The sequence below is a fragment of the Poecile atricapillus genome, chromosome 13 (assembly GCF_030490865.1).
Source record: "Poecile atricapillus isolate bPoeAtr1 chromosome 13, bPoeAtr1.hap1, whole genome shotgun sequence".
Lineage (NCBI taxonomy): Eukaryota > Metazoa > Chordata > Aves > Passeriformes > Paridae > Poecile > Poecile atricapillus.
The window spans coordinates 4,755,780-4,783,171 of NC_081261.1; the positions used below are offsets into that span (position 1 = coordinate 4,755,780).

At 43.3% G+C, this 27,392-nt stretch overlaps 1 protein-coding gene across 1 annotated transcript; it reads right to left on the reverse strand.

The window, feature by feature from the left end:
* Positions 1 to 813: 813 nt before the first annotated feature.
* Positions 814 to 25,465, reverse strand: ITK (IL2 inducible T cell kinase). The gene is made up of 17 exons (XM_058848981.1): positions 25,249 to 25,465; positions 14,675 to 14,779; positions 14,283 to 14,364; positions 12,952 to 13,080; positions 12,288 to 12,328; positions 11,784 to 11,935; positions 11,270 to 11,335; positions 11,044 to 11,098; positions 8,840 to 8,919; positions 8,067 to 8,203; positions 7,285 to 7,359; positions 6,424 to 6,595; positions 5,543 to 5,759; positions 4,751 to 4,815; positions 4,546 to 4,664; positions 2,888 to 3,045; positions 814 to 2,368 (listed from the first exon to the last, which is right to left on the reverse strand). The coding sequence occupies exons 1-17, from the start codon at positions 25,417 to 25,419 to the stop codon at positions 2,297 to 2,299; spliced, it is 1,896 nt and encodes a 631-aa protein (XP_058704964.1). The 5' UTR covers positions 25,420 to 25,465; the 3' UTR covers positions 814 to 2,296.
* Between the last annotated feature and the right edge of the window lie 1,927 nt (positions 25,466 to 27,392).

Below are 27,392 nucleotides of genomic sequence, written 5' to 3' on the forward strand. Positions count from 1 at the left end.
AAAAATCTGGTGTCAATGTAATAAATTACCATATTTGCAGAGATTCTGAATGCTTCCTACCCCCATAAACCCAGCACATTGTATAACCCCAGAACACAACCACAGCTCTGGGGAACAGAGATATTTCAGAAAGCCAGAAGATGCCTGTCTGCATCTTGGTGGAGGGGATTTGGGGGAAGATAAGGCTGTATAATTATAGATGCATGGTTTTTGCAGTTTTGCTCACATACAGTGAAAGTCACAGTTGAGACTCAGCAATTTTATTGTTTGGTAAAGTCCATATTGTGTGCATAGAAAGACTGCAAAATAAAACTGAACATAAACCACCACAATAATATTTTGTGCAACCCACTGTAGCTAATAAATATTACACTTATCCTAATATAAATATAACCTCAGAAATTTCACCTGTCAGAGCAATACTGCTGCTCCTTAATAGCAACGACCCCATGCTCAGCAGACCCCTGGTTCCTACAAGGATGGTGGGGGCAGTGAGCCAGAAGCTGAACTCTCTGAGCCTGCAGACACTCCTGTCACAGTGTGGGGAGATTTATAAGGAAGGAACTGGTGCCTTGCCCATATCCATATGCCTGAAAAGATATTCTGGCTCCTAAAAGCCACCCTAGAATGAGGAGCCTGAAAAAAGTACCAAAAATTAAGCCTCCTTCTATGAAGAAATGGTTTGACACAGGATACGTGAGATCATGGGATTACATTATTTCCTTGTTCCATTTTTGTTGGCAAACATATTTGAACCTGATTTGTGTAATGACAGAAGGTTGCTGTTGAAAGTTTGCACTTCAGAGTTTTTGTAAGGTGCTGTTGTATTCTCACCTGCCCAAGGAGAGAAGCATCAAAAATACTTATTGCATATCTGTATATATTATCTGTGAGCCCTCTTGACTTCCCTAGTGACTGTTAATGCTTAGCAAAAAGTCCTGATCTTATTTACAAGTTCTGCAGGACACCAACACCCACACATTTGGGTTTGAAGTCAGTTATGTCAAAATGGTGTCTCTGTCTTGCAGTCAAATTGCAGATTTTAATTGAAATACCAGGAATGGGTTTTGTTTATACCTTCTGCTGTCACCACAAAATGTGGAACTTCCTTGAGGAGGAAGAACCCAGGCAGGCCATTCACACTGGACTTTTTCTTTGTTCACCGCCTTTGCTCACAGAAGAGATGGAGAAGTCTTTACTTGTGGTGATTCTGTTACTTTTTAATGTAGGAGAAAATTCTTCTCATGATCAGCGGTGACTGAGCACATACTCTGCTTGTTTTCTCCTCCTCACTCCTTCCTGAGCCCTCTGGCTCCTTCATTCCCAATACTGAACTGGTGTTCAGGAGTAGATTCCTGTATCTTTCACAGGTAATCAGATCCTGGGGCTCTGTCTAGTCCTGGACTGGGAACACATAACACACTGCACTTCTCAGTCCTCCATACTTTGTTCAAAGAAATTGGGTGGAGATCACATATCAATCTTCTGATGTAGAAAGACTGAAGAAAAAATCAATATAAACATTTAGCTTTGATTTCCCCCCTCCAAGAATGTCTTCATTTGCATCAGAGTCCCATTTTCCCACTCACTGTACAATGCAATTTGAGAGAATTTCAAGACTCTTCAGCATATACATTTCTTTTTCTCTTCCTCCCTTACAAACTCACATGCACACAAAGACACTGTTTCACCTTACCAGGTATCCAAATCCTGTTCCTGTTATGCCACAGCTGTGGGGAAAATCATGCAAAGGGAAAACAAAACCACCTTGAAATACCAGCATCAGAAATGCAGCCACTGAATCCAGCCTGTGTCTCCCAGGCTTATTCCTGTTCAGAGCTTTCAGGTCCAGCCCACTCTGAATTAGAGATCCAGGGAAATGTCTAAACATTCCTGCTCACTTAAAGAAAGCTTTGTTTTAATCTCCCTCCAGGGAAGACCTTCATTTGGGAGTTCACAGAAGTAGAACAGCAATTTCAGATCTCTTAATTTTAAGGCTGTTTCTTCGGGAGAAACTCCCTTGCTGGACTGTGTGGTTCAGGACTCCATGCTCAATAGTCACTTCTGGTTTTAAGATGCAAACCACACTCTTGGCCAAACCAAAGCCTGTGTCTGTCTAAGCTCTGGAAGACCTGGGGATATCTTGTTTGTCTGGAAGTACCAGCCTCTGCCCTCTCCTCCCCAGGCATATGGCAGATGTTCATGGTGAGAGGATTCCTGTTAATGCTGTGTTGGGGAAAATCCAGCCTTCTCTCTTCTCAGGACACTCAGCTGTGCTGAGCACACAGTGCCATGATTACACATCAAACTCAGAGATTTCACTCAGCTGAAACAGCAGAAGAGAGAAGGATGGCCGCTCATCTTTCCCCTGAGCAAGGGAGAGAAGAGAGAAGAAGAATATTAATGTCAGCTGGAGAGGAATGGTTGGCAAGGAAAACCTTGGGAAGAAACTGAGTATTAACAAAAACACAATCTATCCCCATAGAGAAAATGCCAGTGGAAGAACCAAATTCCTTCTGTGCAATGTTTCTTTTCTATTACCAGTGAATTTGGCTGGATGGACACTAAGTACCTTGTAATGGCTTGGCTGTCATTTTTACCACTGTTAGAACTCAGCCCCACAGATCCACAGCTTTCTTAGCAAGGAAACTGTGGAATTAACTTGAGTTAGGTGCACTAAATGGGCTTCTCAGTGACGTCAAATAAAAGGCAGAGAGCCCAAAGTTTGCTTGCTAGTGCAGGTGAAAGCTGCAATGCTTCAGCTTAAAATCCTCCAGGATTTTATCTTGTGTTAGCATGTGGAGAGTACAACTCTCTCTCCTCCTTAAAGCCAAGGGGAAGGGAGTTATTTTCTTTGGGAAACAGAGCTCTCCAGTACAATACTCACCATCCTCCAGCAGTGGCTCATCACCTCATAAATGGTCTTGGAGGCCAGCTTGGGTTTGTAGAGCCGAAATCCTGCGTTGATTTCTTCCACCACTTCTGCATTGGTGCGATTCTCATAGGGGATTTTACCTTCACTGAAGACCTCCCACATCAGCACTCCTAAAGCAACCAAATGGGAAAAAAATCACAAAGAGGCAAATAAAATCCTCAGCAGGCCCAGGGCCACCTTCCACCTGCTCTTTTCTGCAGCTCAACATTCGTGCCCTTTACTTGGAAGAGCATCTTCACTTGGATTCTCAGTAGACAGCTGAGAAACCAGGCCCTAACACAGCTGTACAGTTTGAGGATGCCAGCCAGGATCTTTGGTGCTCTCTGAAGCATCTCTCTGTTGAGTCTGTGAAGGGCCTGAGCACCCAGCTCCTGCTGTGCTGCTCAGCCCAGCCCAGGAGTGCACAGCTTCAGCCACAGCTTCAGCCAGCAAAGGGAGAGGGAAGGCACAGAATTTGCAGGCACAGGCCAGCAAAGGTTATAATCCTGCATTATTTACTGCTGGCCCCAGGGCTGAGTGGCACCCCATTGACTGTGAGCTGTGCACAGCACACTGCCCCATTCACTGTGTGGGCTGGAGAGGGGCCAGGCCCATGAGTGTGCCAGATCCACTGCCCAGGGGACAGCCTTTGTTATGGCTTTGGGGAAAAACACACAGCAGTGCCCTTATCTGTGAGGGTCCAGAAGGGAGACCAAAGAATGGACACAGATCGTAAAACAATGCATTGTGGAGCAGGAAATGAGGTGAGAAGTGTGAGCAGTGAAATAACATATTCAGATCAGCATAAAGCAAATGGAGTCAGCAGAGAAAATTTGGAAGGGCCCTGGGACTGACATGCAGAGAGATGGAGTGCCTAAATGTTATGCCTCTCCTCTCCTCTCCTCTCCTCTCCTCTCCTCTCCTCTCCTCTCCTCTCCTCTCCTCTCCTCTCCTCTCCTCTCCTCTCCTCTCCTCTCCTCTCCTCTCCTCTCCTCTCCTCTCCTCTCCTCTCCTCTCCTCTCCTCTCCTCTCCTCTCCTCTCCTCTCCTCTCCTCTCCTCTCCTCTCCTCTCCTCTCCTCTCCTCTCCTCTCCTCTCCTCTCCTCTCCTCTCCTCTCCTCTCCTCTCCTCTCCTCTCCTCTCCTCTCCTCTCCTCTCCTCTCCTCTCCTCTCCTCTCCTCTCCTCTCCTCTCCTCTCCTCTCCTCTCCTCTCCTCTCCTCTCCTCTCCTCTCCTCTCCTCTCCTCTCCTCTCCTCTCCTCTCCTCTCCTCTCCTCTCCTCTCCTCTCCTCTCCTCTCCTCTCCAAAATCTTCTCAGTGACCCTCCAGCTATGTCAGAATGAAACAGAGTTCATTATTTGGTCTTATATAGAGTTTATATATTAATATTATATTATTATATAGAGCACATGTACAATACATTAAATTGGCAATATTTGGAGTGTTCCAAAGTGCCTAGGTAGATTGCTTTTCTTTCCTTTCTTTCACTTAAACGATTTAGGCTTGCTTTTTTTTTAAGTCATTATTCAGGTAGAGGATGCAGTGTTGAGGAGAGTTTACCTGAGCACTGAGCCCCCTGTTTTCCTCAGACAGAGATGTTGAATTTTCTCCATTTTTGACAAGAGTTTCTTACCAAATGACCAAACGTCAGATTTGGTGCTGTAGTTGCTGTAGGAGAAAACCTCTGGGGCAGACCACTTGACTGGAAACTTGGTACCTGTGGAGCTGGTGTACTGATCATCCAGGACAATCCTGGAAGAGGAAGAGAAGGGAGAATGCTGAGTTACCCCCGTCCCATGACAGCCCCAAGGGACCGTGCACAGCCTCGGTGCCTTTACCTCGACATCCCAAAGTCGGACACTTTGACCACGTGGGATTCCCCCACCAGGCAGTTCCTGGCAGCCTGCAAGAAAACAGGGTGCAAAGGCATCAGGTCAGAGCTAAAACACTCTCACAGCCACTCAGGGGCTTTTATCCTGGAGGAGCAGATAGTGCTAGGAGCATCAAAGTGACATTGTGCCATACAAAGAGGACAGAACCCTGAGCTTCTCATGCTTTCTGCACATTTTGCAGCATGATCCTGGTGACAGAAAAGCTGTTCAACCATTGCTCTGACTTGCAGGCCCTTCTTGCCCAGAAAGGGTGGAGCAAGACCCTAAAATAGCCACAGCTACTCACAGTCATTGCATGCCTAATGAAACTGCAGCAGTGACTGATGGAGCTTGACTGAGAACCCCTTAATTAAAATTATTTTATCATCAATGCCTGTTTATACATTATTTATGCTAAGACACGTTTTTTTTGTCATCTTCACTGATTTTAGACGTGAAGAGTGGTCAGTACTGTGGCTCTTGGGGAGCAAAAGAGTCTACTCAGGAAAAAAACCCAAATTTTATAGGCTTGTTTCTTCTTTCCCAAAACAAGTTAAGGGGAATGTATTGATCAGTGCTCCAGGGCTTGGTTTTTGGCTTTTTTTTATCCTTTAAGTATTTGTGCTGCTTTTGCAGTGAGGGCAGAAACAGGATTCCCTATAAACAGACAGACAGGAGTATGGAAGCTGAAATTAAGGAAGAAAGCAGAGGAAAAAGCCCCTCTGGAGCAAAGGAAAAGTCCACATGGGACCAACATACCAGGTCTCTGTGGATGACAGAGTTTTGCTCCAGATAAGCCATTCCTTCACACACATCCAGGCACATCCCCAGCAGGGTTTCCGTGGAGAAGCTGCCCCGCTGGCTCCTGAGGTAGTCGGACAAGCAGCCATTCTCCATGAACTCGAACACCAGGCAGATGGGAGCATCCTCAAAGCACACACCATAAAGCTGGACTAGCTTGGGGTGAGACAGCTTCCTGAGGGATAGGGAGGGAAGGTGGGAAAGAGGCTGAAATAGGCTCAGTGCCTGCTATCCTCACAGCAAGTGTGTTTTACACAGCAATTTGTGCCACAGTGCTGCAGCCTGCTCTCTGCAAAGGCCAGCTTTGCAGATGTGTAGACCAAGGACTAAATATCATCCCATTTTAATGGTAGTGGTCACCAAAAGATTTTTCAGCCTGGGAAACCATCCAATCAAACAAAAATAACATCAATTTCTGTCTGTCTTCTGGAGAGGGAAATGCAAAAAAATCAAAAAGGTCAATAAAACCAAAGACAAATACTTTCAGTTGTGCAAAGCAAAAGATTTTACAGGTAGGGCTTTTCAATGAAATTGCCCTTAAGTTTTATGAGTTTGTTTCTGAGAAAAAACACTTTGATCTCTAAAATGCACCATCATCTCTGCCTTCCTGAATAGCAGAGATCTGGAAGACCATTCTGGATATTGATAGATCTGGAAGCACAGTAATTCACTTATACTTTGAATTGCCTTCCTTCATAGCCACCAGAGCTCACCAGTTTATTTACTATTAAGATACATAGCAGATAATCCAAGTTTGAATTCCCTATTCATATTCCTGACTTTCATTCATTGTTACAAATCCCACAGGGTGTGATTGTCGTGGTGAATCAAGAACTTACATCAAGACTTTGGCTTCCTCGATGAAATCCTCCTCAGACATTGCTCCTTCACGGATGGTCTTTATGGCTACTTTGGTCTTGCCCAGCAAGTAGCCAAGGTAGACCACCCCAAACTGACCACTGCCAATCTCCTGCACACGGGTGAGCTCAGAGGCATTAATGACCAATTTTCCTGTTGATTGCAAGGGAGAAAGAGTAAGGACTGAGCAGCAGAATGCCAAACAAAAAGCTTTTGTGGGTAAAAGACTGAGGCACGGCTCCAAGTGAGACTTTCTGGCTCTCCCTCAAATTGCCTGTCTGACCTCTGATAGCTCATTTGACTAGTCCATGCTGCAGGTCATGTTCAAGGGTAGGAACAACAACATCCCCTTTCTCTCTCCTTTGTCTTGCCTATCCAGTTCTTCAGGGAGGATTGTTTTTACCATGTTTATGTGCAGTACCCAGCACAACACGGGGCTTGAGTTTCTTTGAAGTCTCCAAGAATTACAATAAAGATGATACCAGCAAAATTCTATTGACAACAATATTCAAATGAAGGCATCTTTCAGGAGGGACTCAGCTTTCATTCTACACTCCCATTTCCATCCCCTTTGTTCAGCATTCATTTTGGTATTTAATGTTGACTTCACTTCCCTGGGGTTCTCACCACCTCCCTCAAGGCTCTGCACCATCAGTTCAGTCATTTCTCAGTGGCCATCACAGAAATGACAATCTGGTGAACAGTGCAGTGGGAAGACCTGGAGAAAACCACTTACTGAGGCTGTAATACATGAATATTCCTCAATATCCGTGGGGATGTGCAGGATCACCCATCTGACCTGCCAGGAGTGTGATTCCCATGCAGTCATGGGAGAACCTTACCGTAGCTGAGCCCTGCGGTGATGGGAGCCTGTTTCCTCCAGGAAGAGACCGCGTATCGCAGCCGTGTCACGAGACCTGGGGACACAGGGACAGGTTCCTGTTACTGCCACAGCCACGGGAGCCTGGCTGCCACCACCCCAGAGGGCAACTTGGATTCTGGAAGCAGATTTATTGCACTGAGTTCTCAGCTCCACTTGAGGGCAGCTGAACCTCTGTGCAGTCTCTGGTTTCCTGCCTGTGAGAAGGAAGCCAGTTCTGAGCACTTCCAGCTCATTTCCCATTTTCACATCCAAAGCTTTCAGTCTCTGTAACCTCTGATGAATTTCCAAATGACACTTGGTATTTATAGGGTGTATTGAAGCCCAGTGCTTCCCTTGGTATTCCTGGACTGTGGGGATGGGAGTCACCATGTCTGGTTATGGATACTGGCCATGTCCTTCACTTTGTGTCAAATCAAGGATGCAGGGACAGATCAGCTCAAGAAGACCCTACAATGTAATTCCAACATATAGCTTGGCCTGGCAGTGGTGATACACCCCCAGGGCTCTCTATAACGTGTCATTATGACATCTGTGTTGGCCATGGTCAGCCTTAGAAGGACAACAAGAGTGAGGATGTAGTGCTGGAAGCTGGCCTGAAACAGTCATTTCAAAATGAGGGGGAGAAAAGGTGATGCCATTTAATGCTTCATTGTAAGGACAGAGGGCTTGGGAGCCTTCCTTCATTCAAAATAGTCACCTGGCAAACCAGCACCTTCTCTGTTCTGCAGCAGCTTCACTCACCTGCTGCATTGTGCTGGTGGTAGTTGATGAGGTCAGGGATGGAGTCAAACACGTGCTTTTCTGCCAGGTAGTATCGCTTGGGAAAGTCAGTTGTCTTATTGATGTGATAATGCTTTATAACAGGATTGTTGTCCGTGCTGGAAAAAAGGAGGTTTTCTTTTAGAGGAAATAGCTCGCAGCAGAAAGACAGGGATTTGGGGTATAAACAGAAATAAGTGAGCCAAGGGGAGAACTCTCCCCTGGAAAGGATGGGGGAGTGGCAAGGAGTGAGCTGCAGCTGCTAATGAACTCTGTGTGTTCTCCCTCTCACTCACAGATGGGCTCATCTTGAGGGAAAGGCTGAGGTCTCCTGATAAGAGAAGGTTGTGTACTAAGTATCTCTGCCATTTCTTTGTGAAACACAACTTTCTGCCCCATCACTGAAAGCCTTTCACTTTTCTTGCACTACCCACCTCTGATGAGTCCAGCACACAGCCCATGTTGATCCTATTGGCAGTTCAGTTCAGGGGACAATGCCATCAGAATGACAACCCCAATGATGTCCAAGGGTCTATTTATAGGCACATATTTAGATTCAGGGAGAAGTGGAGCCTTTAATACACTTTGGGACTGGCAGCTGACTCTTCTGCCTTTTTTGGAAGTGTTTTCCCTCTATCATTTTCATGAGCCTTCTGCTCTCTCATTATAATGCCAAAACTATACAGAGATTACACACTCATAGAAGCCATTTCATTGATGTAATTGATGTGAAAAGCTGCTGAGCTCAGCTGTACCTTAGTGCTTTGGTGAAAACAGAGACTGTGTACATGCCAGGCTGCCTCGAATCTCTCACCATGAAGGCCCCTTCTCTACCCTGGAACAGGAGCAAAGGAAAGAAAACTGGTTAGAGACATAATGGAAAAAAAATTGTAAAAAAAGTAGGCTGGGTGCAAAACTGTGCTTATTTCAGCCCTGTCATGAAGATGTGCTAAACACATAGGAAAAAAAAGAGCCATCACCCCACGGACAGAGCTTAGTGTGTTCCAGCTCTGGTGGCTGCCCAGGGCCTGCAGGTCTCTCTTGGGTGTTAGGTGCTTTTAACTCAGCTTCCTCTCAGAGCTCTCAGAGGAAATGAGACTTAGGCACTTGTGCTGAGTACATGTGGGTGTGCCTCTCTGTCCCTCCAAATCTCTCTTCTGGAAATTCTGAATCCATTGACTGCCCTCAGCCCTATCTGACAGAACACATGTTCAATGAAATGTGTGGCCAAGTGGAAAGGCAAGCCCCTCTGAGTGCTCCCTGTGGAGTGAGCAGCCACAGAACAAATCACAGTTAATCCAGCACCAGAGAATCCATATGGGATTGCAGGAATGAAAATTTACCAATGTACCACAAATTGGAAAACCTTGGACATGATCCTGCCCTTTTATAGTACACCAGTCATCCAGTATCTAAATAAACTTATCTTTCTGGGTAAGAAAGCAGTCCTCCTGCAGTCTGCCACTCACAGAACAATTTCCTTTCTAACTTTTCACTGTAATTGTTTTCCACTCATCTGAATGCTAAAATGCCTCATAGGGCATGATCCCACTGGCCCAGATGGATCAGATAGCAAAGGAGATTCAACATCACGGTTATGGAATGTGCTGTACTGACCTATATATTGGTAATAAACCCCACATTTTTTCTTCTGTTTGCAGATAAAGAAGATTTTCACCTGGCATCCTAAGCACCTGGTTTTTTCATTCCATCCTCCTTTGCTTTACATGGTAGGTTTCCTCCATTTTATGTTTTCTACCCACCCACAACACTTCATGCAGAGCTGATCCACTGAGTGCACCCCGCCTTCCCTAGAGGTGTGATCAGCTCCAGGTGAACACAGAGGCTGAGCTGCTCCTGCATCCCTGGGTATGAGCTGCTGACTGTGCAGCTCTGCCCAGGAGGGATCAGCCTTCTGAGCTGTGAACTTCCCAGGGTTGGCCCTTCAGCCTCTGCACAACACCTACTGCGTCTGCAGCACACAATATCTGGCACGGGAAAGCTCTAAAAAAGGTCTCTCTGCTGCTGTAGAAGCATTTGTCACGCACAGTGAGGGCTTCAGAACTGGAGGTGGGCAAGTTTTGGAGGCAGCATCCTGCCCAAGTTACTCTAAGCTCTATTCTTGCCCTTCCGTTCTCAGCTGACACCAAGCCTGGCCAAAGATCATTCACAAACCTGGCCACATTTGTGGGGGGAGCTGTGAGGTTTGCAAGGCTTTGAACCAGAAGTCTCTGCAGCCACATGGGGTTAATTACCACAGAAAAGTACTGGTAGGACCGAAAGAAAAAAAAAGACCACTAAACCATGTGTGGACTTGTCCTCTAGTACTTTGTACAAGAATTTATAAACCTCACAAAAATGCTTCTATTTCCATAAAATACTACTGTTCCAAGAAGAAACACATTGTTGGTGTTTATTAACAGGGCCACCTGTTAATGTAAGAGCTGATTTAAAAATTAAGGTTGTGTTTGTGTGGAGAATTTGAACAATAAGCTTATTCTGTATCTTCAGTACAGTTTTCACTGGAAAATTCTGGCTCAACTGAAAAATTAAAGATGTGTGCTTACATGTACATACACACAACTGAAAAAACAAAACCCACAGCCATACTTTTGGCTTTCACCCAAAATACTTCAGCACAAGATTGGTTAGATTTTCAGAGAACTACTGGCATCCACAGGCCTCCTGCAGAGATAGAAAAGATGAGCTAAAATCAGTTTTCAGCTGTCACAGTGGTCTGAAGCAGTGTTCTCCTCCAGTCCCAGTTCCTGGGTGTGTTTGGAGCTAATGTGGAGATAAGGGAGGGTTTGCTGGTGGTCCTTTATCTCACATTACACACTAAGGACACAAACAGAGCAGGAACCAGGGTTCATCTCTTACACAAAGCAGCCCTTGCAGGCTTAATTTGTCATTAATTAATTATTATTTCCCATCCAGCCCATCCATAACACTGGTTTACCTCATCCCTGAGCAGTGTTTCTGCTTTGCTTCTGCTGATGTTCTTGTTGTACCACCTGAAAACATCAAAATACTCCGAGTCAGCGTTTCTAGGCCAGGAAGGTTTCTCCTGAAAAGCTTCTGAATGGAGCATCCCCAGGGTGGAGTGTGAGGTGGGGTGGGGGTATTTGAGGCTTGTAGCTTCAAATCCAGGGCACAGGTACAAGAAAAACACAGGCACAACTTACTCATAAACTTGCAGATTCTCGGGTGATTTTTCCACCAGGTAGCTGCTTGGCACGTAGCCTTCATGCCTGTTGAGAGGCAAGACAAGTGTGAGTGTGATGACAGACAGGATTTTCTCTGCATCTGTAGGAGTCAGCCTTGAAAGCTTTGCCTGCTCATTGCATGATAAAAGTGCTGGTGGGTATGCATTGAGTAGGGTTACTGGAGAAGAAAACAAGTGATTGCGCCTCTAAACTTAGAGAGTTTCACAATTTTCCCCCTGTGCATCACTGCAAATATCACTCTGAACTAAGGACTGTTTATTGTTGTAAATTTAACTTTAAGATCCATTTTTTCTGCTGCCTGAAGCAAAAGCAAAGGGAAGAGTTACCCTAAATAACCTTCCATCACTTTCCCCCCTCTAAATAAGAGGATGCTTCACAAAAGCTAAACAAGAGGGAATAAACATATATATTAATGGAAGAACAAACTGGAATTAGAAAGGACTTGCACATTGGCTGTTGAAAAGGGACTTACCCATTCTTATCTTGAATCAGCCACCAATGTTCCTCAGAGCTGTCAATCACATAATATTCCTCATTATATTGTAATGTCAGCTCTTGTGGGTTCTGGGCTTCATAGTCATATATGGCTATGACCACAGCTTCCTTTGGGTCCAGCAACAATTTCTGCACAAATTAGGCAAAAGGCTCATCACATTAATATTAATATTAATATTCATATTCATAAAAAGCAGTGGCATGCTCTCTAAAGTGGTATTTTCCTGGCAGCACTGGTGTCCCCTGGGCTCAAAAGCCTCAAAGCACACAGAGCATCTAGTGGTGGCAGCATGACAATCTTTGGCACTTTCAAACAATGAATTTCATATAAAAATTTCAATTGCACAGAAAACACCCAGGGAGTGTTATCACAGGTGAAATTCCAGGTCACTGCACGGTGGTGAGCATTAATAAGTACATACTCCCCACTGGTAGTTAATCATGCAGGACAGGACACTAAGGACACCATCTCTGCACTCACCCAGTTATCTTCAGGAATTGGAGGAAGAGGTTTCTTTGAGGCTGAAAAGAAATCAAGAAAGATAATTTGAAGTAGGTGAGAACAAAACCAAGGGAGAAAGCAGCAATGCAATTAATACATACAGGTGATAGAAACCCACTGAATGGTGAGCTTTGGACTTTGAGAGCAAGACCTCCTTGGAAACTGGGGTACAGATTAGTTAAGGCATCAAGGTAAAAAATACAGGGTAGCTGTTTCTTTGGTGAAGAATGATTGACCACTTGTGCTCATTTTCAGGAGGCAAAGTAAAGATTATGCTTGGCTATTGAAACCACAGCAGAAGTATGGTTTGGTTTGGTTAAAATAGGACACAGAATGTTGAATGCATTAATCTCAAGAAAGTTCTTATGGCTTATTTACTGATCACAGCTGATTAAGTCCTTAGTTCTCCACCTCATTCCAAAACCAGCACCAAGCATCACACAGAGGAAAATGTGAATTCAAAAAAAGAGAATGCCACATACAGTAAAAGATAAGCCAGAACATCCCAAGAAACCAGGAACATGTCTCTTTATGGAGATCTAACATAATATTTTTTGATGTCCTGTACAAAAGAGATTCAATCCTCTACTTTTGCTAGGAATAAATATTTTCCATGTCAGGATGATCTTAACAAGTCCCTTACCGTTTTTGGTGGGGTCATATACCACACAGCCAACTGCCATCTTCTCTGTCTGAGCACAGCATCTCCACTTGCCATCTAACCAAAAGTCTGGATGACACTTTGAAGCCAAACTGTTGTTGTATCTGGTTTCTGAAAAACATTAGGGGAAGAAAAAGAAGGGGGGAATTAATTTATTTGCATCAACATTCATTCTAGAAGTCAACTAGAAATAAATAGAAGTAATCTTCTCTTTAAAGAAGCTTCTGCAGGCTTGTTTCAAGAGACTGCCCAAATTGTCCAAAGGAGGGGACAGTCTCCAAGTGTTGAATGAGAAGAGGTGATAAAGTAGAAGCTTGGACTAGGGGAATAAGATTGCAAGAGTCAGTGCATGAACTTCACAGTATCTCCATCAGGCAAAATGTTTTCAGAGGGAACAATACAGCAGCAGTGCTGTAAAAGAGAAAAAAGCTGTGACAGAAGCCTGGTGCAGTTTTTATGTAACTAATTGACACCTTCCTCACATCAAGCACTCTGTTTGTCTCTGCCCCCAGTGTTGGTTTCTGCAGTACCATGTCAGTGAACCACAGTACAACTCAGGAGGTGAACAGGAAATGAAAGTTACCCACAAAAATGTTCCTTAATAATCATGATTCTCTAAAAAGGTTGTCACCTAACAAAAAAAAAAATCTATTAATAAGAGCTGAAAAATTTTCTGTGCAGAAAAGGTTATTAAAAAAATTAGCTACAGGAAAATCTTCATCTCTTCCTGAAGAAGAAACCTCAAATTACAGTAATTTATTAAGAGTTTATTCTAGAAAGACACAAATCACAGAATCCCAGGATGGGTCAGGTTAGAAGGGACCACAGTGGCTCATCTGGTGCAGCCTCCCTGCTGAAGCAGGGTCATCCAGAGCTTGTGGCACAGATGGTTCTGGAATATCCCAGGCAGGGAGAGGTCACATCCTCCATGGGTAATCAGTGCCCAGTCACTGCACAGGGAAGTTCTTCCTCATGTTCAGGTGGAGCTTTCTGGGCATCATTTCTGCCCATTGCCTCTTGTCCCATTGCTTGGCACCACCAACAGAGCAGGTCCATCCTCTGACACCTCCCTGACAGACATTAAGGTCCCCAAATTAACTATGCCAAGTCCAAATTTCCCATGTCTGCTGAAAACACACTCACCAGATTTACAAGCAATCCTATTTTATAACCCACAAGCTGGGCTACAAACACCTTGACTGCTGAGATGGGAGACATTGACTCCTCCTGTGCACTTTCTCTGCATTATTTGTGACAAAGCTGGTCAGACATAAACACCTTCCACAACTGGGGGGGCAAAGGTGGTTTTTTACCTTCCTTCAGCGTGAGGACCCATCTCTGCCGGCTCTCGCGGTTGGGGGCAAACACGTAGAGGATGTAGCTGTCATGGACAATCTGGAGAGTGGAGCAGAGAAAGGAGCCAGCCGTGAGAAACAATCCCACATACACTGGCCACAAGGGAGTCACCAAAGGAAAGAGGCAGCAGCCCTCTTACCAACGAGCTATGTGCCAAATGTGGGGAAGTGGAGTAGCAGAGACTGTTCAGAAGCAGCTTTGAGCCTCACTGACTTTTGGTTATCTAAATTGGAGTAGAGGTTCTGATCAAGAACCTGGTGTTGGGTTCATTAACGACTGCACTGGGAAGGAAATGCTATTGAAATACAAAATGAAGAGATGTCTCTCTCTGTATGGTCAACAGACTCACCTGGAAAGGGTATTTGTACTGACAGGGAATGATGATGTCACTTTTCACAATTTCCACACATTTAATCCTGGAAAGTTCCACAGAACCCTTTAAAGTCCTTTTTTTCTAAAAGACAGAGAAAAGCACTTGGTTGATGCTAATGATTGTGGATTAAGTGAATAATTAGACCAGACTGTTGTGTTTGTGGGAGACTTAGTTTTAATGGAGCAGAAGCAAATTAACTGATTATGTAAGACATAAAAAAATGTAAATAATTTCTTGTATTTGGTGTCTCTAGCTGTATTACCATACACATACATATATTTCAACTCAGCACATGGATTTTAGATAACCAGTCAAAACCGCTATTTGAAATTCAGCTTTTACTTTTTTTATTCCAGCAAAGTGAAATCAGTTTTTAACCAAAAAATAACTATTTTCATTAAACTTTCAGTTTACTAGCACCCCTGTTTCATACTGAAAAATATAAAAACCAATAAATATTTTATTAAAAATAGTTTGGGTACTGAGGATTTCAAAACTATTCATTTGATCCAAAATGTACATTTTTACTGTATCTGTTTTCCAAAAAACTACAATATATCTCTATTTTTGTTATGTCTGGCTTTTCAGCTAAGAAAAAAAAACAACAGGGAATTTTGAAATAAATATTATCCTCAAAAACTTGCCAACAAAGCTGCTTCTCTGTCATCCTCTGCTGTGCTCCCATTCCCCAGGTGTTTGGGTATATCAGGTACCCAAGTAACAGTATGGGCAGCAGGGAAAGAGTAAAAAGAACAGACATTCAGGTATTGCAGCTTCCTTGGTGTACCCTGTTCCCTGTGGAATCCTCACCCTGTGGCTCCATGGCCAGTGGCACTCAGCTTTTGTGGGACAGGGGTGAGGGCAGCTGGTAGAAGTGGAGCTGAGGCTCAGCCTCTGGTGCTTCTGCAGGATCCACTACACCAGTTTACTCTTCAGAGTGAGCTGGTTTCCTGTTTTTATTCATTTTCAGTAGGGATTAAACACTGGCTGTCCCCCCACTCCGCTTTGGGACAGCGTGATGGAAATCAGTGAGATTCAAGAACGTCAAAACACTGCAAAGGTTCTGTTTTCCAAACACTATCAGCAGGAGAGAGCCTGAACTTCAGCGTTGTACCTGCCACAGGTTATCACTCAGAGACTCAGCAAGACTTTGGCAACCTTCTGACCCTCCCTTGGGCCCCAGCTCTTTGTGTCTTACACCCTCCAGCTCCCCCTTGCCCTTTTTCCCCCTGTCACCCCCACCCTGCAGCTCTGCCCCGCTGGCAGCTGCCATCCCCAGCACTGTGCCAGCCCCACTGCTGCTCCTGTGCCACCTTTCAGGGTGAAATTCAGCCTAAAGCAGGGCAGCAGCTCATGCCTCTGGAGATGGGGGGAGGTTTGCCACAGAGCACTGTCAAACAGCCTCGAAACAGAGAGGCCCCGAGGCTCCCCAAGCCTCATTCTTGCATGACTGGACGGGTATTTTGCCTTTCTATAATTGGACTTGAGGCAAAAGAGGAAAATTGTTACAGTGTGGTCTCACATTGCTCTTGCTGGCCTTTGCTGGTGCATTTGTGGTTTGTATTTGTATTTGCTTGCAGTTTAACCAGTGTCTCTGGATTTACTGCCAGGACTGTCTCCTCTAGACAACATCTGCCTGTAGCTCTCTGGGGTGTGGGAGTCTTCTAAATCAATAAACCCAAGGCTTTAAAGCACCCCTAAATGTAAACACCAATTAACTCTCAAGAGTGCTGACAAGCCTTAGGAGGCCTTACTGCACCCCATCTTCACCATCTATTTCCTTTCATTCTTACCTAGTCGCTTCTTTCTTTCAGACTTTGCTTCCTCTGTCTCTTCTGCAAAACCTCCTCTATCATTTGTTCTACCCTTGGGACTTCTACCCTTTTGATGAGGCACAAAGCCATTTATATCCTATAAAAACCTTCCATTTTGCTAGTGCTGAGCCCTCCTTCATCTCACTCCTTTGAAGTCCCGGGGTTTACCCACATGCATTCCTCTCCTGAGGCTTTAGCAAGCGATGCTGTGCCAGGCACAGGCTCTGCCCTTTCCCTGCAGACTGGCTTTTGTTGATGCTTTTCTGGACTTTGCTGAAAGACAGGGTCCAGCCTTCTCAAGCAGCTTTGTGCAGCTCTCATGGCCCACTGTGCTCCTTTTAATCACACAATTCAGTGGTGGAAGCTCCTCATAATCTCATGTTGCAGCACAACATTGGTGTGTGTCACACAGGCAGAGCACTGCCCAGCAGATCCTCAGCAGATGGGACCCTGCTGATAGAAAGCAATTACAGTCCTCTAGCAGGACAAACAACTGGAATTACCACTCACAAACCAGGCATTACCCAGAAACTGGGCTGGAAACTAAACATATCCCTGCTTTTGTGATGTTCAACCGCACTTTAATCCAACAAAAGCAACAGGGACATTTGGAAGGAAGGGGAGAGGAAAAGCCTTTTAAAAATGGCCTCTGAAAAACCTCAGGGACTTGTTCCTAAAAGGGTGAGACAAAGCATGCTGACAGATCTCTGTTTATTGTTCCCAGAGCATAGCTGGGTAGATGTTTTAGCTGGCTGGTCAGTAAAAGCATCAGGGTTCTTGCTGTGTGCCATGTGTGGAAAGAACCAGGGCAGGCTGCCATTGTGTGAGGAGAAGCACGCATACTGCAGATCAGCCCATCCCGCTTGCTTGCTCTTGGTCCATGATTTGCAATGATATCAGTTCTGGGAACAGCTCTGAAAGGAGCCAGGTGCATCACAAGCCCAGTTCATTGATATCTTCATTTTTGGTACTCCCCCTCCTCTTGCCACACAGGCGCAGCAGCTCTTTCATTGCTTAATCCTTTGCTTTATCTCTGCATTGACCAGATGCCTCTGGTGGCCCTTGATTGCTTTAGATGCTGGGATAATTGACCACGGGACAATGGACTCAGCCCTACCCTGCAACACAAGGAGGCATCTCCCTGTGCCTGCTTGAGGAAGGAGCTGCCTGACATCCATCGTGTGCCAAACCCAACCACCAGCACCCAATAAAATGAATCCCTTCCCTCAGCTCAGGAGCAGGGGCAGGGATGTGGAGCTCATGGTGAGAGGGCAGGGAGCTGCCAGGGGCTGCTGCAGGTGACACAGGTCTGCTCATGATCACATTTCCTGAGCAGAGCCCTGCACCCTCAGGCTTCACAGAGCTCTGAGATCTTGTAAGATACGGGGCTGAAAGGCACTGAGTCGAGTGTTTGGGCTGAAGGTCCCTCAGTGGGTGCCCCCAGGTTTTGCTGAGCCCCTCTGTGTTTATCAAAGGGCTCTGGCAAAAGGTGCAGCCACCAGTGCTGGGAGCAGAGGGAAAGGAGAGGCAGGGCAGAGCCTCAGCAAGGAGCAGAGGAGGAGGCCAAAGGCAGCGTTTCTTGGCAGGAAGGCAGCAGCACCCTGGGCTTCAAGAAAGCGGGCTTGGTTCCAAAGTTGCGTAACAACTTGTATCTTCTTTCTTCTGTTCTGGTGAGGGGAAAACCAAGCCAGTAAGATTCACATGGCCCCAATTCCTCAGCAGCAGTCCCTGCTGAGGGCTGTCCATGCTGCAGCTTGGCTTTCCTTGCCCAGTGGTGTTTGTGCTCTCCTGTCTCCCCATCTCCCGTGCATCCCTTCCTGTGCAATGCTGGCAATGCCTCTTTGGTAGGAGGGTAGGGGAAAGCTGATTTATAGCTGGGGTGGAGCAAGGTAGGAAATTCCAGTCCTCAGCAAGCCTGACCACAAAAAGAACATAAATCAAAGCATTTCATGACCTTCTCTGTACATCAGGACTTTTGCTTTTGGTAAGAATCTGAGCCAAACATCATTCCCCATTTTCACTTACTGTCTTGACTAAAAAGAGAAATACTTAATTGGTGGTTAAGCAGATGAAGGATCTTTGCTTTGACCCTGTGTCACCTGTTCCCTGTCTCTCTGCTCTGGCTGGGCTTGGTGCTCAGCCTGGCAGAGGCAGTAGCTGGTTTTGAGGGTTGTGAAGGTGGCAGAGAGCTCAGCTGGCTCAGTCAGCTGCAGCCTTTCAAATGAGTGACGCGTTCCTGCCTTTCAAGGAGTTTTCTTCAGGCCTTACTGAGCTTCTGAAAGAATTTGGGAAGGAATTTCTTGATGTAGAAATAGCAACCAGAAGCTTATGAGATATCACTGGAAAAAGATGCAATTATTTTTAATGGTAGCTCTCCTGCTAAAGTATTTTTCCACCGACCAAAAGACCTGATCTTGAACTTGAACGTCCTTGAACACTGTGTTGATACAATTACTTTCTATTTCTTATAATATTCCTTATTTGTGGAATGTGCTGTTTTTCTCATTAATAGTTAGGATATTAAGAACTGTTGAATGCTGGATTCATAGCACCTTTGCCTGGACACCATCTTCATTCAGTATTTTGTGAGTTTTCTCACATTAGGAACACTGAGAGTTTCAGGGTTTATGGGAAATAAAACAATGGAACCAATTTTTAACTTGAATCTGAGAACTAAATTGAGCAAATTGATTTTTAAAAGAAAGTTGTAAGGGATTTTGCATTTTCTGTCATGCTAACTGTTCTAAAGGAAAATTGGAGAGGAGTGATAATTGATAATTTTTTGTAGAACCTTGGCTGTTATGTTATATTTTAATACCTCCAATGTATTTTGTTATATTTGATATTTAAATTCCTAAATGTCTCTGCTTATCTTACCTGTCCATCATGAGTATTTTGTCCTTTGGCTTGAACTAAAATAATAATTTTACTTTTTTTCTGCTGTTTTCACATCTAAAGACCATGAAGGTGTTTTAGGGGTGGGCATACCTTGAATGCAGAGTGCACAGAATTGTGTTAAATAACAACGCCATCTGCAATTGGTGCTTGAGGTGCCTGCATTCAACTATTTACTATCCTTACACAATCCCACAGACCAGATCCAGTCTTGTATTTCCACCAAATCCAGTTCCAAAATTCACTTTGGCTCAAGTCTTGCCCGAGATGGTTATCAGGGTGCCCCTCTCTACAGTCAGCACAAGGGCTTGGACAAGAAAATCAATGCCATCATCAAGAAACAGAAGGGAAAAAAAAGGAAGATTCTTGGCTTTCAAATGGGCTTTCTAATATGATGGAAATAAGCCTTTTATGCTACATAAAAGCACATGGAACAACTCCTGAATACTATATTAGTTTCTTCAAAGCTATTCTTGACTCCAGCAAAGACTGGGAGCAGTGGATTGCAGTGAATGAAGGATTCAGTGGAAGAAAAGAAGCTAAATTAAATCAACTATATGACATCACTTTTTCATGAAAAACAAAAATAAATTAAGCTTTAAAGCCAAAATTAAAAAACAGCCAGAAAGGATGAGAGTATAGAGCAACAGGCAAGCATTGCAATAAAATAAGTTACAATGTTGATTACAATATAAAACAAAGTCAAAGGCACTGGGAGAAAAAATGGCCACAATAGAGAAGTCTAATAAAAGTCTCATATTTATTGTTATATATTCAAATTAGGAGGTATTCCTTCCTTCTTAAAGATATAAAAGAAAACACGGGTTGAAGATTTTGCTACATCCTCAATGTTCTCTGACAAAAGGAAGATTTGAGCTTTGTAATTTAAACAAAATGGAAGTATCTGACATTTGCTGCAAAAAGCTCAGAAGGAATTAAAAAAAAAAAATTCTTCAAAAACGAAAGACTAATAAATATACAGAAAAGGGCCTAGTAGGCACAGAACTGGGCAGGCATAGAAAGGGAAAGTAGAAAATTATTATATTCTGGAAGATAAAATTAGTTATTCCAGCAAAAAAGGAGTGATCTTTATTACCAGACTTTACCACGTTTGTGCAGCTAGAAAGGCCACAGACACCAGACACAGAGAACCTGCATTTTGCTCAAGGCAATCCTGTCTAGACAATATCACCACCCTGAATCAGGATGCTGCTGCAGGAGTCGTGAATGAGCACAGCAATAGACAGCAACTTTGCAAATATCCAGAAAAATATTGGGTAAAATGGACTGGAATAGGTGGATGAAAGATGTGGAATCTCTGTCCTTGGCTTGGTGGTGACTGTCCTGCTCTGAGTGTTGATCTTATCCTGGCAAAAAGTCCAACTAAGTGAATTTAAGAAGTGCTCTCCAACCAGCATTACCATGATTCTATGGCTTCACTATAGAAACGAGGCTTATTGTGACAAACAGCATTAACTTCATCCTCCAGCAACTCCAATACTAAAATTTGGATTATTCAAAATTCCTGTTAGATTTTCAGAGATGTACTAGACATTAAGGCACAGACTTGTACTCTGTCTCCATCTCATTTAGGGTTGTCTTGATTTTATTACATAAAAATTGATTGAAATGGGTGATACAGACAGATGCCAAGCCTGACCTCTTTTTGGGTGATATGTGTATTATTAGTAAATTAGTTGGAGATATGCATCAGAAAACATGTGGTATTGCAAATTCTGGCAAGCAAGCAGTACTAGTTAATAAATACATGGCAGGTTATGAAGAAGGACATATTTAGTCAGATGTATTTATTTGGAAGGTAGTCTTTAAAACCATGATGAAATTCCCTTTATGTGAGGACTGCAACTTCATGGCTGCCAAGGTATTCAGAATACACAAAACAATGAGAAATGGTTTGAATGGCCACTCTAACTAACAAGACCAGAAAGAAGATCTTCAGAAGAAAAGTTTTAGTCTGTTTACGTTAGAGTCTTGGGGGAAAAATCAAGTTGGATTCTGTGTAGAATAGTGAGGTAAAAGGGACTGGACTGAGGAGCAAAGCACTGGTTTTTGTCCCATGGGTAGCAGGACTGCTGCAAGCAACCCAGCCTGTAGATAATGCTGCAGAGCAGCTGGAGCATTTTTGGGATGTTGATAAAAGTCTTTTCAGCCAAGTTTATTCGTTTGTTCTCATGTAACAAGAGACTGAAAGCAGATTTCACGACCCAGTAAAGTGCCATCTTTGCCATCTTTATATGTGAGTATCAAAGATCTGAATAAAAGAGCCCAGGACAAGGCTGACTCATTCTATGTGACCTCCTGAGCATCTGAGCAGTGTAGGAAGAATTGTGCTGGTGTAAATGAAAAAAGAATTTGGCCTTTTCTGGGTGAGCCTTTCATTGCTGCCTTTATCAGCTGGACTAATAATAGCCCACAAGTGCATGAAGATATAAAATTTCAAAATATTTATGTGCCTGAAGGATTTACCAAGAACTGTAACCTGTCGGGTGAAGGGGCTACAGATAATTCACCAGTTCAAGTGCTTTTGCTATGTCTAAGGACATTTGAAACTCTGTCCCAGACACCTCCCCAAAGGGATTCACTTCTCTGCTGCTTTTGCAGAGCAGCAGGTGTACCATGACCCTGAGAGTACCACAGTATCTGAATTATACATTATTGTAGTCAGGATCAAACTCATTGAAATAGTTAAAATTACTACTCCCATGTGCTTGTTTACTCACATGTACAGTAGCTACAAAATCAGACCCTGAAACAAGTAATTTTTGCCTCTGGAATTGATTTGCATGTTATAATAAAGGCACTGCTGATGTCTTTTAGCAGAGATGGGGGCTGAATACATGTGCCTGTTATCAGGGCTTTGCTTTATGTTAAGACAGCCCTGCATTGTGCACTGCATAATGAATTCCAGAAAACACAGCTTCTTATTGTTGTCAGTTATTGGGGGCTCATTCTCCTAATGAGACATGTAAATATCTTTCATTAACATTAAGGGCCACTGTGTGCTTGGCCTCTGAGGAGAACAGTGCTCTCTGTCAGCTGTGGCAGAAAGACAAAACTTACAATGAAAATGCCATTACAGTTATTGCAAAAAAACCCGCCTTTATGATGTCAGTTGTCTCGACAGCTTTGGATATTGTTTGCAGAAATATCCCTGTAGCCTTTTGGCCTGCTTATTTCCTTGTTTTGGACTGATACAAAAAAATCTTTAATATTATTTTATACCTTTGATTTAAAAATGCAGAGAAAGGGACTGGGTGTTTAATGCTGTTAAATACAGGCAGAATATATAAACCAGGGCTAAATGCATAAGTGTGTACTTTAAGTCATCCAAGTGAAATCAGTGGGACTTCTCAAACTTTTATGCAGTTCAGGAGCTCTTTTACCTGACTTTTTGCACAGGCTCTTGTTACTGACTGACCAGGGAACGGAGAGATGGGAATGATACAGAATAAAACTCTGAGTACAGAAATCCACGAGACAGGTTGGTAAGGGTTTCTTAAAGAAACTCATTGAAAACCCTTGGTGAAAAGATCCCCAGAGATCTCCCTTGAAAAATCCATTTAAACAGCTTTTAAACCCAGATTCTCGCTGGGCCCATCCACGTGTCTGTCCATAAAGCACCTGAGGATGCTTCTTATCGCTGCAGCCAGCTGTCAGCAATGTCCCTAAACCTCCAGAGCAGGGCCATATGCAGCCTGGAAACAGTGACAGCCTGCTCTGACCTCTGCCAGCCCCAGAAATTATCTGAGAGTCCCTGTGGAGCAGAGCAAAGCAGTTCCAGGGACTGCACCAGAGAATGAGCACCAGAGCATTGATTTCAACACCTGCACACGGTGCCTGGTCCTGCTGCACTCCTGGCAATGGCACAGCCCATGTGCTGGCCAGGGATGATTGGAATCCTCCCTCCACTGGCTGTGAACCCAAATGCTGTGGGTTCCCTCCATTCTGAGCACAAAACAAGATGGTTCTTGCATTGGCTGCCCTAAGCTTTTCTCTCCAGGGCAGCACTGGCCTGACCATGCAGAGATCTCACCAGCATGCTCTAATTTTAATTACTGAAGAGGTTAATGATCTGTTCAGGGAGTATTTCACAGGATGAATTCTTCTCTCTCTACTTTGTGACAAATTCTTTTCACGTAACAACCTGATTTTGATAGTTTTTGTGAGAAGAAAAATCAGCATATCATGGAAAATCAGCCGTGTGATTACAAATATACCCACCACACCTCAAAAGTGCACAAGGTTCTAAAGTTGCATGTGTGTTTACCTACACATGTCCACACATAGATAATATATGCATTTTAAAACATAAAATATATAAGATAAAGTGAATAATACACCACTTATCTCACCTAAATGACCTTTTGGAAGACCCAGAGGGAAAATTTCTGCGAACACAGAGTGTGTGAAGTCTATGCCCCACCAAAAGTCACCAAGTCAGATTTTCCAAACTATTTCATTCCCTAAAGATGCTGACAAGACAACTATTGCAACAGGATCTAGTCAGAGTTACGTTGAATTCACGTCAAGCCCACCATGACCCAGAAAGCACCAAAGAAAACTAATAGTGAAGATTTGTCTAAACACCTACAGCAAAATAATTTAGATGCTTTTCAAACCTTAGCCCTGAATAATAAAGTGGAATAGTTATAATGGAATTTAAAATCTTACAAAATGACACTTGAAAAATAGTTTGGAGAACAGACAAAGATAGTCTCGAACCATAGACAGTCTCAGTGTGCAGCAATGAATAGTGCCCTGTTTAAAATGGAGGTAAGAAAAACACAGAATACAAAGTAAAAGCAAGAAAAACATTTCATTTGGTATGTTTGAAAGAAATGACATGCAGGTGAAAATATGACTGTTAACCTTTAAACCTTTTAACCTTTAAAGCTGGTTTATAACCACAAATAGGTTGTGATAAAATATGAGGGCACATTGTGCTTTTCTTTTTTTGCTGGGTCCTGTTTCTACTTAATTTTCTGCAACTGAGCAAGCGTAGATGGTCTGAAGTTGCCAGTGCTGGATCCAAGGCAGCACAGCTCTTCTCTGCCTGCAGGAAATGTGCCTAAGCATAATGGATTAACAGCACGTTCAGGGACTGTTGGAAAACAAGCAAGATTATTTACAACCGTAACGAGGCTCCACAAACATCCAGCTATATAGAAGGAAATAATTCTCACTTCACTAGAGCACTAAACACAATGGGGTGCACAGATTGACTTCTAATTTTCTTCATATTTAGCAAATCAGCAAAATGCAAACTAGGGGAAACAAAGCCTGGCCTGAGCCTGGATCTCACCATCACAGCCCACCTGAAGCTTGCTGCAAAGACTACACGTTACATGTGGCAGCTGAATTTATTTTAAAATGCTTGACGGATCCCCTACCAGCCATCAGCCTGACGCCTCGAAGAAAAGAATGAGAGTGAAGATCCGTGATGACTTTTTCACAGATACAATCAGGGTGCACTTGTGACCTTCACAGTATGCCTCTCCAGGTCACCCCGTCCCCATGTGAGGGGCAGGAACAGGCTCACTCAGCTCTTACACACAGCCCATGCTAAATTCCTACAATAAAACTAGATCCTTCTAACAATTGGTAGAGTAGTCTTCTTCCTCCATTCACACCAAATGCTCACTGATCAGAAGCTCTGAATGACCCATTTAACCAATTTTCAGTGCATGGTGCTGTAGCAAGGACCAGGAAAGTTAACAAAATTTAACAAAGATCATCCTTCCCACCATTAGCATCCTTCCCTCCCTTAAACAAATTTCATCCTTCCTTCCATTACTCTGAGAGAGAAAATGACTGACGTACCCCGTGGCGATGCTCGTAGTAAGCCAGCTTGGATTTGGTCAGGACAAAGAAGCGCACTTTAAAGTTGGAGGGTGAAGTCCTTCTCTTCTGCTGGGATTTCTTGATCAGCAGTTCCTCCAGGAGCACACAGTTATTCATGGCTGAGCCAAGAATATTTGTCTCCCAGGACATGGGGAGTCTGTGCTGTGCGTCCCGTCAAAGAAAGAAATACAAGAAAGAAGACAGTTAATTAAAACAACAACAAAAAAATGCTCAAGAGGCAGCGTAGGTGCTTTTGAGCTTTATCTTCCCATCTACAGCAAAGCTTCCTTTCTGTCAGCCCATAACCACATCCTCTCTGAAGTCATAAAGCGAACAGCACATGCTGAAATATACGCTAAGGTAAATGTTGTGGAAAAAAATAACACTTGAAGGAGATGCAGTAGATGTGAATTAATGATTAAGGATAAATTAAAGGGGTGTGGCATGATTAAGCATCTATCTCCTACTGGCTCATCTGGTAAATATAGCTATAAATGCACACACCCAACATGGCTGTACAGGATGAATGTCCCTACTGTCCTCCCAGATGTAGGTCATGCATCCATATTTCTATTGTGAAGGAATGATGCCTTTCCATTTGGTGTATTTAGCACAGAGATTTCACATGACAGATTTTGACGGAGTCCCTCAAGTAATGATTTATTTGACAAGGTGGTGTTCGGTCAAAGGTTGGACTCAATGGTCTTGGAGGTCTTTTACAGCCTTAGTGATTCTGTGATGACATGAAAATTCCTACTGTGTAAGAAAAGACAAATGATGTCCAAGATATACTTGTATAAGGAATGATAACTATTTGCAGTTGGCAGATATTTAAACTGACAGATACAATAACCATTAATTAATTAATTATCAATGGCTACTTTTACTTAGAGATTACTGACTGCCCCAGGTGTATCTGGTGAGGCTGTGGAGGCACAGGCACAACAGGCCCTCTGTGGATGCAATCCAGACCGATGTCACCAGCAGTGAAATGGGCACGAACACCCAAACCAAACACATCTGGTTTCCTCAGGCCTCCAGAGCACTGTTCAGGACAGCCAGCACCAGGCTTAATATAGAATTATAAAAAAATGATGATGTGTCTAATGCAGTCAGTACAACAGCACTGTTCTATTTTAAAACAAATGTAATTCATCTTTCTCTGCTCCTTAATTTTTCATATTTTGTGTATTTTTTGTATTATTGATGAATGATTATATTGCTGATGGTACTGGGGCTTGGAGAGATGCAGTCTGTTGGAACATGGGTAAACAGCAAGATAAAAAAAGTATTTTCATTAATTTGATTTTTCTGAAAATCATTCCAGTGTAAATCATTTATTGGTGCTGAGTTATGCAGCATTAGGGTATAAGAAGGCAGCTCCATATTGCAAATCCATTTTAGAGTGTTTGCAAGCTCAAAAGATATTAGATTTATTTTAAATACAGTTCATGAGGGAAAAAAAAAATCAGAACAAATATCAGAATTGCAAAAAAAGTGAAGGCTTGGATTTGTTTTAGGGCAGTTCATGGACTGATTTGGGAACTGCAGAAAATAACTGTTTATCCGTCCTAAAATATGAAGTGTCATATCTCTTCCTTGCTTTACATTTTTTAGGCAGGAGGCTCCAGGGATCATCAAATGTTCTTTAACAATTTTGTTCAGTGCTAATTAAGAACGTGCACTTGCCATAAAAATACTATTTAAATATAGGACTTAATGTACAGATTTGTAGAGACTTTGCTTAAGACAATGCAGTACCGCAGGACAGAAACAAGGACAACCAAGGACAAATGGAAGATGTTGTGCAGCTGATGCCTATATGTGTATATATATACATATAAAAATAAAAATAAATTTAAAAAATAAATATGGTGGTCTTGCTGAGGACAAGATACAGCAGATATTGTAACATTTGTCATGCTGAAGTCTAGTAAGCCTGTACTTCATTTCTTGGTAGAGTGACTGTGTACCGAGGAACTCTTGTGGTAAGTGATCAAGTGTGTGATCTCCTAAAAAAAGCATCACTGCTGAGAAGGGGGATTTCATACCTATTTGTAGATTAGGATAAATGCTCAGGCCAAATTTCCCAATTCTTCTACAAGCCAGTTTACCTCACGCAA